We start from the raw sequence: 15,987 nt of genomic DNA, 5'->3' as shown, positions 1-15,987 counted from the left end.
ACATCGCTAAACTGATTGGCTTTGTGTTTTCTTTCTAACTTGTGAGAGGCTGTAGTTAAATTTGGTTGTGCGAAGCGGCAAAACTCCTCCGAAGGAAACCTAGAGATGCGGTAAGAGACAGAGAAATCAACAGTTTTCTGCTCAAGAATACGGGTCAAATCGCGTCCAAACCAAAATATTGATTTGGGGACAGACGTTTTTACAATATACTGCATGACAATCGCGGGATAATTGGCAAAGATAATTGTTAGTGTGTGTGTGTGTGTGTGTGTGTGTGTGTGTGTGTGTGTGAGAGAGAGAGAGAGAGAGAGAGAGAGAGAGAGAGAGAGAGAGAGAGAGAGAGAGAGAGAGAGAGAGAGAGAGAGAGAGCGAGAGAGCGAGAGAGCGAGAAACCGAGAGAGCGAGAGCATGTGTGTGTGTAAGGGGTTTCACAGTCAAAGACCCAGAACCAGATATTAGAAAGAAGACCCGGAGTCAGAATTATAAAAAAAAATTGAAAAGTTTTACTGAAGATAGTTTGCAGTTTCATCAGCAGAAGTCAGCTTCAAGACTCACAGGAGTTCGTAGGCCGCCCCGCTTACAGTTACAGAGATCACAGCAGTTATACCATTTCCAAGGTCTAAGCTACGTCATTGCTTACAGGTTGAATGATTCTCATTGGCGAAGAAATAGATAAACACAGTAATTTTCCACACATATACAGATAGACTGCAGCATATCTCCATCGATTATGCAGCTGACACTCGGACCCTGAAGTTAGGCACGTCATGACTTTCCAGGTCACAGATTTGGGTTGCTGGGTGCCAACATGTCCAGAACAACAACTCAGTCAATATCCAATAATGCCAGTGGTTCCTTAACCTGCAACCCAGAAGACTATAACACACACAACGACACACAGCTTTTCCAAGGTTGGATTTGGCCAGGCTCTTAAGGCTTTAACAAAGAAATGGTCCCTTAAACTATTGGCTTCAATGACCCCTATATGTTTTAAACCGTTGAAGACCTTTCTCAAACACAAAACAAGTCCATATTTCTGGAAGCCGGAATAAATGAGCAAGCACTGTTACTGCATTCAGATACCAAATACAGACATTAAAGAATACATGAAAAGAACATTTCAGTAATCACACTGGTAACTTATATGACAAAGTAAAATCTCCAGAGAAGTCGTTCAACTCATTTGATATTAGAAGGAAAAATATTGATTAATACCTTGATTATACTCACTCATTACATATACATTGAAGCAGCAGTGGATTCAAATCCACCCCCTTCAATTACCTTCAATAACACATTTGCAATGGTTTGTAAAAGGTGTTTTTATGCATGATTGGCCTGAGTTGTTGTTGTATTTACACTGTTCTGACCAGCGTGTGGCGTTTCAAACGCTTTAAAACAGTGAATATTTTTTACAAAGCACTTGGTTCAACTGATTCGAACCTTTGAAAAGCTGAGTTTTGTGATCACATTTAATTGAATGTGGATGATCAAGAACTAATTGCTGAAATCAATCTTGAAAATAAACAATTAGTGAAGTTCACAACGTAATTTCGGGAGGAGTGAACCCATGTAATATTTCAATGAACTGGCGGAGCACATAAGCAGCCGCTCACCTCGCTCCGGCATCAGCTGTTCTGGCGTCCCTCCACCTCCCCAGCTCCACCTGCATAATTTAGGCATCTCACTACTATACTCATCATCCAAGCATTATTAGTCCCACTGGGGGGTTTATCTGAGCTCGAGTTGAAGCTGCTTTCATAGAAAAACATTTATATGAACAAAACGCCAAATGTGTTTAATATTAATGGTGAGCACACAAATTGGAAATGATCTGACATTTCTTTAAATTTTTATTATTCATTTGTGTTTAAGTTGCTCAAATTGTTTTTACGTCGCTTAGCCAGGCAACAGACAAGTGACCAATCCTGAGTGGCGACACACTACACACTAGTGATGTTACATTCGTGAACAAATATTTTAGGTGAACGAATCGTTCTCATAATCCATTGACTCATATTTCTCGTTCACTGAAATCCTATTAGCAGTGCATGCGCAGCTCAGAGAACCGGGTAGCTCTGTGGACTTTTTCATCCTATCAAAATAATGACTAAACCTGGAGCCAATAGCCTTCGAGTACGAGATGTGACGGAGCATGTGATTTGTTGAATGTAGTGAATGAATACGCCCTTCACTGACCGTGACTGCGTCTGAATGAGAGAGAGATCTAATTCGTGAATGAGTTGAACAAACTGGTACATGTCGTTCTTGAATGAAAAGAACCATTTGTCTGAACGATAATGATGGCGAACAGATAGAGCTAGACTTGTGTAGTTTGCATCAAAGAAATAAATTTACACTTTACTATTGTAATAAACAGTTTAATGACGCAAGTAAACGTGACTGTTTACTTGATTTAACTTTACACTATTCTTTACCTGCTTTTCTTATATTTTATTTTTAGACTTAGTTTTGTGGTATTTTGCACTTTGAACAATTTACTTGCTCAAAACTGACAGAAAACACTTTATTAATAAACAATTCAAATGTTTAATGCATAATCCTTACTTTGGCCGGTTCTTTGTGGCAAAGTTTTAGCTACTTTACAAGATTAGCATACTCCCCTTCAGACTCTCTGTTCTTTAAGATTGGGTGCACACAAAACCTTCTTTTCTGTCTTTATAAAGAAAACGAAAAGCTCGTCTTCACTGGATGATGATGATGATGATGAAGTGTCTGTGTTTTCTCAGCTGTCGGCGCGAAAGTTTTGGAATGTTGAAGCTCTGAACGTCGCAAATACGCGTCGCGGCTGATGTGAATGGTTTTGACGCGAACTATTCGCATGCGAACTATTCGCTTTTCCGTTTCGCTTTTTCGTTACGCGTCCGGTGTGAAAGGGCCTTAAGTCGTGTTATATACATCCCGGTACAACGTACGCAATAGCACCATTTCTATGGAAATTTATCAAATAACTCACGATGTATCAAACCAAGCCTAGTTGTATCCATTTTTCGGATTCTGCCGCCTGTAACGGGTAGGGGGGGTTTGGGAGTGGCCTCGTAAGAGCAGCAAAGCAAGTGCATTCTGGGAGTTGTTGTCTTTCAGCCACATGAGTAAAAAATACATTTTCTGCCTTTTCTCAGTCTAGAATGCTTCAATTTAAAACATAATTTCACATTTATACTATATAAATGACCAATATTAAATACACATTCATCTACCCAGAGGTGAAGTATCCCTTTAAGCCAAATGCTTTTTTTTGTTACAAGTAAATTTTTGTAAGACACATAAGACACTCTTTTTCGCCACCTGCTGGCGTATGTTTGTAATATGAAGAAATTGTCACTAAACGAATCAATGAACGAACGGAAAATGAACGATTCCCTGGAAAGAATAAAAATGTCCACCACTAGTACACACACACTACCATCACGGTTCGGCACGGTTTGCCAAGTGTGCTGAGAGTTCAGGGCCGAGAACGGTTTGTAATTGTGCCGTGCCGTACCAGTATCACGTGGAAACACAACTGGATCCTTTTCCGAAGGTGGAAAAGCAGCTTTTGTTGCTCAGCACATAAAGAGGAACTACTTACTGTGATTTCAGACTGTGTTGATGTGGTTTCTCCACTGCATGGATCTTCATGTGTCGCTTCAGGTGAGTTTTAATAGAGAAACTCTTTCCACACTGATCACACGTGTGCGGCTTCTCTCCAGTGTGGATCCTCTCATGTGTTTTCAGATTTGCTGACACACGGAATCTCTTGTAACAGTGTGAACACTTGTAAGGTTTTTCTCCAGTGTGGATCCTCTCATGTGTTTTCAGAGATGATGAATCACTGAATCTCTTGTCACAGTGTGAACACTTGTAAGGTTTTTCTCCAGTGTGGATCCTCTGGTGCCGTTTTAAATCTATCCCTGTAGTAAAAGTCTTTTCACACTCAAAGCACATGTACTCTCTCACACCAGTATGAATTCTTTGATGTACTTGTAAACTATACAGCAGTGAAAAACTCTTCCCACACACAGAACATGAATGTGGCTTCTCCTTCGTATGAACTCTCAGGTGTGTCTTCAGGTTTGATGCCCAGAGAAATGCTTTCCCACACTGATCACATGTGAACGGCTTCTCTCCAGTGTGGATCATCATGTGAGAATTAAGGTTTGCTAATTGACTGAAACTATTCCCACATTGATGGCATGGGAACGGCTTCTCTCCGGTGTGGATCCTCATGTGAACATCGAGACGTTGTTTGGTTGTGAAACTCTTTCCACACTGAGTGCAGGTGAAAGATTTCTTGTCTTTTCTTTTCTTTAAAAATGTCTTTTTAGTCTTTGAGCGACTCAAAGGTTGTTCTCCAAGTTTGACGTGATTTTCCTCCTTCACTTCACTCAGTTCTTCACTCTCCTCGTTCTCTTCCATCGGGTCCAAATAATCTTATAAAAAAACAAAATAATTAAAAGAGAGAAATATGGAGTGAATGGAGATAAAAAAAATATCCCAGATGTAACAGACAACTGCTATAAAATATTACAATAATTTATGTATTTTTATAAATTAATTAAACGTCCCTGAAACTTTCCATGAATGAGGTACACTGATCTTCCAGTTATTTTGTAAACATTATAGGCACAAATCCCATGTTTCTGTAGTGAGAACTATTAAATGTATTTGATCAATGACACAATTATCTAACATGAAATGAACATTAAAATACACAATACTGCCATATTTTGACACCAACTTTTAGATTGATATATAGTTATGTTAAAAACTAGCCTGGGAAAACCCAGACAACTTCCAGCAAATTTAGATTTGCTCTGCAAGTTAGTCTGGCAAAGAGCTCATTCAAGCCCATTTTTAATCCGTCGAAATCGAGGCACCAATCAGAAACGTTGGGGCGGGCTTTACACGATGACGACAGCGCAACGATGGTGAAGTAGATTTTGTATATTACAAAGATGGATGCCACCGTGGAAAATCACTCGTTCGAATCAGCTATCGCGTCTGTTTTAAGCGATTAAAATTTTCCTTTTCGTTAAAACCCGAGCAAAGAACAACACTCGAAGCCTTCGTGTCTAAAAAAGACTGTCTTACCGACTGGATTTGGCAAAAGTCTGATATACCAGTGTGGCGAGCAGGACGAGGCCGAGGGACGTGAGAGAACGGCGCGAGTGATAATGAATGACACCAGTGAGATGCACCGGTCTCGCGTCTCTCACGGAGGAGCGGAAGCATAAAAGGAGGAGCGACAACGGTGAAGATCGAGAGAGGATAGGCCTGAATTTTATTTGATGTTTTGTTTTATTATGTGTGGCGGCATTCGACCGTGAGGGACTGCCGTCTTTACTTTCGTTTTTGTATTTGTTTTATTTTGTCATTAAAATGTGTGAATGTTCGCCGGTTTCCGCCTCCTCCTTCCCATAACAACGAACCCCGTTACAACCATAGATTACAACCAGCTCGCCCCGTTGGTGGCTAAACAAATGGGTGGGTCTTAGCGAGAGTCCTCTGCATACGCCATCTCCTTCATCGCTCTGATTGGTTTTAGGTCTATCCAATTGCGCCAAGAGGCATTTGAGCACGTCCGTTGGTGACGCCCCTCTTGAAATGATTTGTCTATGACGCTTTGCCAGACCCTAACTCAGTTACAACTCGTGTTGTTTTTGGCGGCCTGTTTTAATTTTAGTTTTAGTCTAGTCTTTGTGTCAAGCTGTCATTTTAGTTTTTATTAGTTTGTCACGTTCAAACTCTTTTTAGTCTAGTCTAGTTTTAGTCGATGAAAACTGATGACATTTTAGTCTAGTTTTAGTCGACGAAAGACATAGTCTAGTTTTAATCAATGGAAATTGTATTTTAGTCTCTTTTTAGTAATGCAATTCTATTTAACCCAGACAATATAGTATAAGTAGGCCTATCTATAGTATAGAGACGAAACCAAAAGTTTCTTTTAGCCAAACCCATTTCAAACGATCTTATCTTCTTAGTTATCTTATTATATTATTGTTACCTTATAGACTAAAGAATACATCCATTCCAGACACGGAAGACGCTTTGATTTGAATTTACAACATATTTATTTTATCAACCAAACATGTTAGAAGTAGCCTACACACATGATGAAATGAAAGTTTTTCCAAATGTCATTTCTTATTTTTCTCCCAAAGACGAATCCCTTTCTCTGTGTCAGACTTAACTTTGTTTGTTGTTGTTTATGCTAACGCCTGTTTCACACATACTCCGTTTGCAGTAGGGCTGTTGGAACGAATTCCGAAATACAAATATAATTAGAATTTTCAAAAAAATCAATACTATTCGAATGTTGAAGTTACTATTCGAATATTGTTTTTTTTATGTATATATATTTTTTTTTATACCGTAAAACTTCAAATAATAGCCGAGTCCCAAATAGACGCCGTCTCTTTTACACGCCTGGTGTGGCTGCAGGTTTGGGTAAATAAAGACCGGTCTCAAATAGAGGCCGGGTCTGTTTTTTAGTTTCGGGTTGTATTTAATCTTCTAAAACCCGTCAGATCGTCCGCTTTTTGGCGGCCGCCAACGCAAATGTTTGTCCCGCGAAAGCCTTTTTTGATGGATGTAGACTAGAATGACTGCTGCGCCTGACAGGGCGCATAACAAGTAGAGAGAGAGAGCGCCCCGGCCGCGCGCGCGCACTCTCACGTCTTCAAACACGAGCGCTGTCTTGGCCTCTCTCCCTCACGCATATTAATCAAAATCAATTGACACGATACTAGTAAAAGGTTTGAAGTTTCACGTGGAGCAATTGGATATTTTTAGAGATTAGAGACTCTAGGCCTCAATGAACAACATCTAAACACTAAATTATAAAGGCCTGTCTCATATAGACGCTTGTCTCAAATTCAAGCTGGTGCAGTTCGACGATTTGGGAAAATAAAAGCCTGGGCTACTACTTGAAGTTTTACGGTATGCAATCTTGCCTTTCTCGCCACCTTGGCTTACACACATGTGAAAATGAAATGCTTTTGTTGTGTCTGATGAACAATAAAGTTTTTGAATCGTAACACAATTGTGCACGTTATCCACGCTGTATCATCATAACAATACTGTCAAAAATGGTAAATGTTCAACAACGTAAAAAAGCGCCCGTGAAGCGCAAATATCTCGGTGAAAACTCAACAGATTTGGCGAGCACCGAACTCGTTGGAACCGCCTAGTCGAACTGAAAAGAACGATGTAAGTTTCAGAATTTTTGGTGGTGTTTTAATGGAGATATTAGCCGAAAACCATCGGTAGCGCTTCAACCATATTCAGCACGAATAAAATGTTTATTGTAATGTTAGATGTCCCTCTAGTGGACAGAACGTGTAACAACAACCACATGCTATAGTGGCATTGGCGATCCATAAGCCTGAGTAATGTCGTAAACATTACTAATAGGATGAATTTGAGCATTTAATATTCGAATATTATTCGAATATTAAATAAAATAAGGAATGGAATTCGAATAGTATTATAGAGGAAGATTGACAGCCCTAGTTTGCAGTGCATATTTTTTCCCGCACCCATGTTAGAGCCTATTGTTAGAGCGCTCACACCGCACGCGAATGCGGTCCGGCAATGCGCTCCAGGAGCGGTGCGTGCATAACAGCAGAGCAGAGATCTACACAGTACCTCAACAACGCGACATAATGGATGTAGGCTAAAAATATTGATTTGAAATAAAAAATAGGGAATAAATGTTGTGATTGTGGTACAGCCGTAGATTAGTTGCGCACTGCAAACGCAGTACATGTGAAAGCACAATAGCGCGACTGCTCCTGCATACACACCGCAACACGCACCGCATACGCACTGCATACGGAGTATGTGTGAAACAGCCGTAACTCACGCAGTTGCCTCTTCTAAATAATGCCGCGAGTGGGGCTTGAGGATGTGAAGTCGGCTGCGTCTGCGCAGTGCGATCTCATGAAGCCCCTGAAGTGACACAGGAATAAGAAATGCTGCATAATAATAATAATGCAAGTAAACCAGACGAAATAACGTTAAATAACATTTAGTCTCGTCTTGTTTTGGTCAACGAAAATGAAGAGACATTTTAGCATAGTTTTTATTTTGCAAACCACATTTAGTCTCGTTTTTATTCGTCAACAATATTGCATTATACATTTAGTTATAGTGTCTCGTTCTCCAAGCCAGCAGCAATAAGCCAAAGTTGGATCCTTTCTGGATCTTTGAATGGAAATTTGTGTAAACTTCGAGGTGAACATTTTTTGGGGGTTATTATTGCAAATGCGAAATGCACACCGAATCACCATGTTGCCAATATCCTTCGTTTGTTGCCAATATCCCTCGTCTACTAGCTAGCTAGACGTCCCGACTGTCGTGAGCTTCTGTTCTGTCTTTACTTTTCGGCGCAGTACTACTATCCGGAGCAAAGTAAAATTCAGAAGTGCTGAGAAACTAGTTCCTGTAAATGTAATGTGATCATTGAGATGCAAGGGTAGTTTGATTTCTAACATTATTCTCCTCAACAGACATTTACATCGATAGTCTGGCGTTATAATTTATTTGCTTTTGGTGTACTGTGGAGTGGGTAAAACTGTATTTAATGGCAGGCTAACAGATACCGTTGACTCGCGTTAGCCTAGCACCGGCGAAATATGCAACTGGAACGACTGGATGACATTTTTTGAAAACTGTCTCCACTGATAAATAACACTAAGGCTCACTTGGAAATGAGGCCCGATGTCCAAAATTCTGAACCACCCCTTTAAGTGTCAATTTACAGGAGATCTGAAGACATCAGCATAATAAATGAGGTGAAAACAGGAACTTTTGTCATTAAATAAAGAGTGTTTTCAGCAGATCTGTTAATATTGATGAGCCTCAGACTATCAACACTCATTCAACAAACCATTCAGGATCATCAGCAGATCATCTCACTTTATTCTGAGTGTTTGCTGTTAGAAACACATTATCTGAGTCATCTGGATATATGATACAAGCCTGTAAAACAGCTAAATTGAAAGAAATACTGCTAGCTCTCACAACATGACAAGGATAAAACATAAAAAATATATGAGGTGGTTAATTAAGATTTCCATTAGTGTTTTTTTATATATCTAAATAACTACAGCAGCATGTCTTGATATATTGAAATATCTAAAATATATTTAGATTTTTTAGAAACTACATTTATTGCACTAATATTATTAGATCACAACTGACGATGATCCTAAAAAGTAACGTTACCATCCTCATAAATTCTGATTATAAAGTCAAATGTGTTATTTGATTTGTTAAAGATCGGCAGGAGCATCAATTTCCCTCACAGATCTCAAACTTTAACTCTTGACTTTAACATTCAGTAACAGTTCTCACTCCAAACATCGAGACAAACACACAAACGAACACACACTCGCTCAGGTCTGAATGAACTCCACATATTCTCCTCATGCTCGCTGCTTCTGCACTAAATGTGTATTTCAGGAGGAAGACGCCAGAAAAGACGCAGAAGTATCGCTGTGATCGATGAAAACAATACAGAAATGAGTCTGTCGCTTAATCAAACTGTATAAAGTGTGTGTGATGGTTGTGTAGAGATGAGAAATACCGTGAACTGCTCTCCTCAACTTCTGCTTCTGCTTCTTCTGTTGATATTTGCGGCAGACTGAGACTAGACGCTACAAAGGCGTATTGCTGCCCTCCTTCTTCTTCTTCTTCTTCTTTAAGAGTTTTATGGCGGTTGGCAAACCAGCTAAAAAGGTGCATTTACCGCCACCAACTGGACAGGAGTGTGAAGCGTCAATAGCGTTAAGCAACTTATCAAAAAAAAAAAAAAAAAAAAAAAATCTATTTAACTATATCCTGTCAACCAATCCTGTTTCCCTTAGATATCTTATTAAATCACTATACACCCTTTTCTCTTTCTGTGCGTTTTGAAATATGCTATCTAATGTGAACGTATTAATACCTAAGTATTCTATTGTTTCTATTAAATTGCTTCTTTCTCTATTGTATCCTGAACACTGAATCAACACATGTTCAACTGTTTCTGACAATCCACATTTATCACAATTCCCCGATTCTCTTTTCCCAATAATAAATAATGAGTAATTAAGTCCTGAATGCCCAATTCGAAGCCTAGATATAATAGAATCTTCCTTTCTGCTTCCGTATTTCTTTCTCTCAACCCCAACTTTGTTTTGAATTTTATACAAATGTCTACCTTTTGTCTCCTTATCCCATTTCTCTTGCCAGATCTTATTTAGAGCAGATTTTATTAATACTTTAACTTCAGTTTTACTCAGAGATACATTAATGTCTATTACATTACGTTTTAAAGATCTCTTTGCCAGCTGATCCACCTCCTCATTACCCTCTACTCCCACATGTGCTGGAACCCAAAGAAATGAAATACTTACTCCTATTCTGTATATTCTGTACAAGTTTTGTAACACTTCATACAAAATATCCTGCCTAGAGGCTGACTTTCCACTATTTATACTCATTAAAACTGAATAGGAGTCTGAACAAATCACTACATCCATTGGTCGAACTTCTTCCACCCATTGAAGTGCCATTAAAATCCCAATCATTTTGGTTGTAAATACCGAAACATAATCTGTAATTCTCTTTTCAATACTATATTTAAAATGAGGAATGTAAACTGCTGCTACTGTATGTCCATTGTCTGGGTTCTTAGAGCCATCCGTAAATATCTGGATACTATTGAAATATTCCTGATTTAGATGCTGTTTCACCACTATATTCTTTGTTATGTATATTTCCTTTATTTGCATCTTTTCTTTCAATGTTAAATCTACATATGGTTTAGGGAAAAGCCATGGTGGTATAGAAGGTATTACCACTGTGGGACTAATATTTATATTACTTATTTCTATGTTCTGGGCTTCTTTTTCTACATTCCATCCAAAACTTTTTATTTCTCCTTTTCCATACTCCCAGCACTTTTCTAGGACCTTTTTCACTGGATGATTCTCTTTGTGTCCCTTTATATTACTCCAATATGACATTTTTAATTGTAACCTCCTAACATCCAGAGGCATTTCTGTTGCTGCCCTCCTCAGTTCATTTGAAGAATTAATATATTTAACAGATTATATCCTTATAGTCCAGTACGCTGCAAAAAGTTGAGAACAAGTTTTGTTGTCTCCTACTTAAATAAACACTCTTTATTTCATGACAATAGTTCCTGTTTTCACCTCATTTATTATGCTGATGTCTTCAAATCTCCTGTAAATTGACACTTAAAGCTCATTTCATTGGTGTCAGCAGACTGAATGAAATTGTTACTCTGTACGTTTATTTCTGTGTTTATGATTGTAACTGTTTTTCTTACCATTATTTATATTTGTAAGAATTAAAATAATTTATATTATATTCTTTATTTCTATATACCTGTATTTTAATGAAGCAGCAGAAAAATGTTAGGATTACAAGCACATCATCAGTGAAGCTCCTCCCACTGCAGTCACATCATCAGTGAAGCTCCTCCCACAGCAATTCTCAAGCGTGTGGCGTTTCAAACGCTTTAAAACAGTGAATAATTTTTTACAAAGCTCTTCCCACTAAGCAAATTGATGTCCAAAAGACATCTTTTCAACGTCTTTGTCACAAAAGTCAGACGTTGAAAAGACGTCCACTGAGGAGCCAAAAAAGTTGAGGTGTTTTTTTGAACACGTCAAAAAAAGACGTCATAAAAACTTTCATTCTGGCTCCTCAGTGGACGTCTTTTCAACGTCCGACTTTTGTGACAAAGACGTTGAAAATACGTCTTTTGGACATCATTTTGCTTAGTGGGCTAGAACAGTTTTCCTCTGCGTTTGTAATGTCTGCACAAAGGAGACGGGCCGCTGCTCGAAGATCTCTCCTTTGGAGAAAACTATTGATTTTATACTCGAAAAATTTAAGTATCGCTCCTTAAAAATTAATATTATATCAGAATGAATTGCATTGTTAGCCCACCCCAAAACTTAAATAAAATAATAATATTAAATGCTGACCAATACTTAATTATATTACTTTTTTATATGCTAAAAATGATATAACTTAATAAAACATACTAAATGTAATTTGTTTTGTCATATGACATAGTTGTGCATGAATACACACTAGATAAATGCAGTGAAACATCTCAATTGTCAGTCAAGCAATGAATTAATTAATGCATACATTAATTAAATAATTATATTTTATATACTGACAACAATAAGAAACATGAATAAATGAGTAAAATAAAAAATAAAAGTAACCATCACAATAAACAAATGCATATACAAGTCAATAACACATGAAACAAAGCTTTATTCAAACTACAAGCATGTATTTACAGGCGCTGAACCCCACATACTGCCATCTCAACACAGCGGTTCCCATTCTGCGGCTTTATTCTGATGAATTCACCAGAGGTCACCGTGCCTTCGTGCCGGAGCTTGTTGCTGTGCTGCGCTTCACAATCTGAGGCAATAAGGGCCGGTGGAGTGATGGAGGGACACATAAGGGCCGGTGGAGTGATGGAGGGCCACATAAGGGCGGTGGAGTGATGGAGGGACACATAAGGGCCGGTGGAGTGATGGAGGGACACACAAGGGCCGGTGGAGTGATGGAGGGACACATAAGGGCCGGTGGAGTGATGGAGGGACACGCAAGGGCCGGTGGAGTGATGGAGGGACACATAAGGGCCGGTGGAGTGATGGAGGGTCACATAAGGGCCGGTGGAGTGATGGAGGGACACATAAGGGCCGGTGGAGTGATGGAGGGACACACAAGGGCCGGTGGAGTGATGGAGGGACACACAAGGGCCGGTGGAGTGATGGAGGGACACACAAGGGCCGGTGGAGTGATGGAGGGACACATAAGGGCCGGTGGAGTGATGGAGGGACACACAAGGGCCGGTGGAGTGATGGAGGGACACACAAGGGCCGGTGGAGTGATGGAGGGACACACAAGGGCCGGTGGAGTGATGGAGGGACACATAAGGGCCGGTGGAGTGATGGAGGGACACATAAGGGCCAGTGGAGTGATGGAGGGACACACAAGGGCCGGTGGAGTGATGGAGGGACACACAAGGGCCGGTGGAGTGATGGAGGGACACACAAGGGCCGGTGGAGTGATGGAGGGACACACAAGGGCCGGTGGAGTGATGGAGGGTCACACAAGGGCCGGTGGAGTGATGGAGGGACACATAAGGGCCGGTGGAGTGATGGAGGGACACATAAGGGCCGGTGGAGTGATGGAGGGACACATAAGGGCCGGTGGAGTGATGGAGGGACACATAAGGACCGGTGGAGTGATGGAGGGACACACAAGGGCCGGTGGAGTGATGGAGGGACACATAAGGGCCGGTGGAGTGATGGAGCGTCTCATCCATGGCACCGTTTCCAGGATTCAGCTCTGGGCTCCTCATCCTCAGTGCTCACACCAGTCTGCAGACATTTCAGATCCTAAAAAAATGCACAAACATTATACAAAAGCAGTCATCAACAGTAATAAGGAACAAATAAAATATATAACATGTTTAGTTACTTTATAGATTTGTTTATTTACCTTATTTATTTGTCTAATGTAAACAGTGTTGACAACAGTGGATTATCCTACATAATAGCACACATGCATCAGTCAGATGTCTTTTTCATGTTGTGATGTTCTCATCTGCAAAACTTATACAATATTTTCCTTTCAGATGTAAATAGACATTTTAAATAAGCGTGTTTAAGATGTATATGGTTTTGTAAATCCACTTTAGAGACGTAACATTATGTGTGCTTACTGGAGCTCCCCTGTTAGCTAGCTATACATAATAAAATATGTTTTTACAGCAAAATTACAACTATACTATACTGTCTAACTCCTTTACACCTTCAACAGTTAAAACGTTTACTCTATAGTAGTTTAACACATACGATTTAAACACAAGGAACCGTGTTTACTCACATTTGAAAACCTCTGTGTCGCTGATCTCCGTGATGTTTGATGACGTATCCTCTCGCGTGGTCTCCTGGGATAGAAGAGTATCCATCGGTTGAGCACTCAAAAATCTGGGCGAAAGCAGTAAGCCATCCGGGAACTTCTCCCCTACTCTTTTATGAATACTGATGTTTCGAACGTACTGCTTCTTTCACGTACTGTTTTCGCCTACTATATAGTAGGAAAGTAGGCATATTCGAACGCACTATCGTCCGAATCTCGCGATAATTAGCACGTCACCCAGGTAATTCTCGCCTACTCTTTTATGATTCGTACATACTTTTCGCTCGCCTACTCTTTTCCCCATACTATATAGTAGGGAAGTATGCGATTCCGAACGCAGCCACACTGATGGCTGCCGATAGATGGCGATAAGATGCCGTCCTCCCTGAGCCACACACACAAAACAATAATAAATGATACATTTAGTGGTACCTTATTACACGCTTTAACAGTCGAATTGCAATTTTGCAATTGCAAACACCCCAAAAAATCTTAGCACCAGCCCCCACAAATTAAACGTGCAAATTAACTTGCTTTTCATGTTGTAATAACTACAAATCAAAATGACCTTTTACTCATTTCACAGCTCAACAGCACCACACAGATTGGGCCCTAACACTTTGTGCAATGCAGTGCCAAGCGCTACGCAAGTGTTTTTTGCTAGTTTCAGCCTGACAGTTTTCATTTTCACGTCCTGTGCCATGTTGTTCAAATAGCAAATGCATTAGTGTCCATCTGTGCAGTGTGCACCCATTGGTGTGCTGGTCTGAAAACCAGGTGTGTGTTCAGGTGCATTGTTGGTGCATTGCTAATTTGAGGAACTGAAATAGACTGAGCCATTGACCAACTGAAACTGGTCTAAAGTCAATGGCGCAGTATATATATATTTTTTTGGTATTTAATTAAAGTGCGTGTAAATAGTGAATCCGCCATGGCACAAGCGCAGCTTTTAAAAGGAATGGGAGATGAGGCTCTGATTGGTTTATTTCACGTTACACCCAAAACACACCCATTACTGATTAAGAGAATAGAGACAAAACACACCCATCACTCATTAAGAGAATAGGGACAACCCTTTTAGACCATGCGCCGGGACCACCGACCATTTTACCCATCATTAAACTAGCAAAAGTGGATTTGGATGCTCTAAATGCACCTGCGCCCTGCGCTTTAGACCATGAGCTTAGATTGTTAAAATAGGGCTTAAGTGTCTGTTTGTGGGGTGGAAATTACTTGTTTATACAATAAAAAATATTTTTTTTTGGTTAATTTTAAATGGGAATGAGATTAATCTGTCAAACACTACTGCTGCTGCTCATGGAAAGCAAGGCTATTCCCTCTGAGTCTTCTCTCTGAGGGGATCCCTCAGCATCTTCTCTGTTGATCTCTGTCCCTCTGTTCCCTGTAAGAAAACAGAAAGAATCACAGATGGTGAAAAGACAGTAATGACTGTTGATGTTACAACTGCATAGAGTGTGTTACTGTTTCTATACAATACACTCCCATACAGAGTGTAAATGTCACCAAAGACACATTTTAGCCAAATATAAGGCTTTTTAATAAAGGCTGTTTATATATGTTTGCATTTTAATACTGGGGCATGAATGTAGGACTTTTAACTTCAAACTGAATTATTTTTATTTGATAATTTTTAGTAAACCTTTTAACTAAGGCATTTATTACTTGCACATTTTATATTTAACTACTAGAAAGCTGTGTGCCTTTTATAGAATCTGAAAGGAGATCTGACCTAAATAAGATCATTATAATAATCAATAACTTGTGCTACTCACTACGAATAGTAACTTTGAATCGCTTGTATTTGGTCTCGCTGCTGCTAATGATCTTGAGTTTATAAAGTCCACAGTCAGTGTTTGTGATGTTTGTGATGGTGAGAGATCCAGTCTGACGGTCCAGCTCCAGTCTGTCCCTGAATCTGCCATTAACACCATCATATGTTGACATTTTATTGTTCTCCATATCAGCTTTAGCTATGAGATTGTCTTCGGGGCCAAA

General features: G+C 39.7%; 2 protein-coding genes and 1 pseudogene across 4 annotated transcripts in view; 1 reads left to right on the top strand and 2 right to left on the bottom strand.

The window, feature by feature from the left end:
• Nucleotides 1-15,987, top strand: part of LOC143746097 (uncharacterized) — a 543,695-nt gene that overhangs the window by 343,930 nt on the left and 183,778 nt on the right. The window lies entirely within an intron of this gene.
• The window catches only part of LOC143746044 (uncharacterized), a 240,015-nt pseudogene that overhangs the window by 207,179 nt on the left and 16,849 nt on the right, over nt 1-15,987 (bottom strand). The window lies entirely within an intron of this gene.
• Nucleotides 481-15,987, bottom strand: part of LOC143746091 (uncharacterized) — a 606,033-nt gene continuing 590,526 nt past the window's right edge. Inside the window, exons 1-2 of one of the 2 annotated variants that reach the window (XM_077237832.1) lie at nt 9,593-9,885; nt 481-4,433 (exon numbers count right to left, since the gene is read on the bottom strand). In XM_077237832.1, coding sequence (XP_077093947.1) covers nt 3,589-4,419 — 831 coding nt within the window. In that variant the 5' untranslated portion in view covers nt 4,420-4,433; nt 9,593-9,885 and the 3' untranslated portion in view covers nt 481-3,588. Of the gene's footprint in view, nt 4,434-9,592; nt 9,886-15,987 lie in introns of those variants that run through there. The other variant, XM_077237831.1, reaches the window with a different exon arrangement.

This window comes from Siphateles boraxobius, unplaced genomic scaffold (assembly GCF_051911475.1).
Source record: "Siphateles boraxobius isolate OS27281-9 unplaced genomic scaffold, OSU_SipBor_1 21, whole genome shotgun sequence".
Classification (NCBI taxonomy): Eukaryota; Metazoa; Chordata; class Actinopteri; order Cypriniformes; family Leuciscidae; genus Siphateles; species Siphateles boraxobius.
This window is presented reverse-complemented; position numbering and strand designations above follow the sequence as displayed.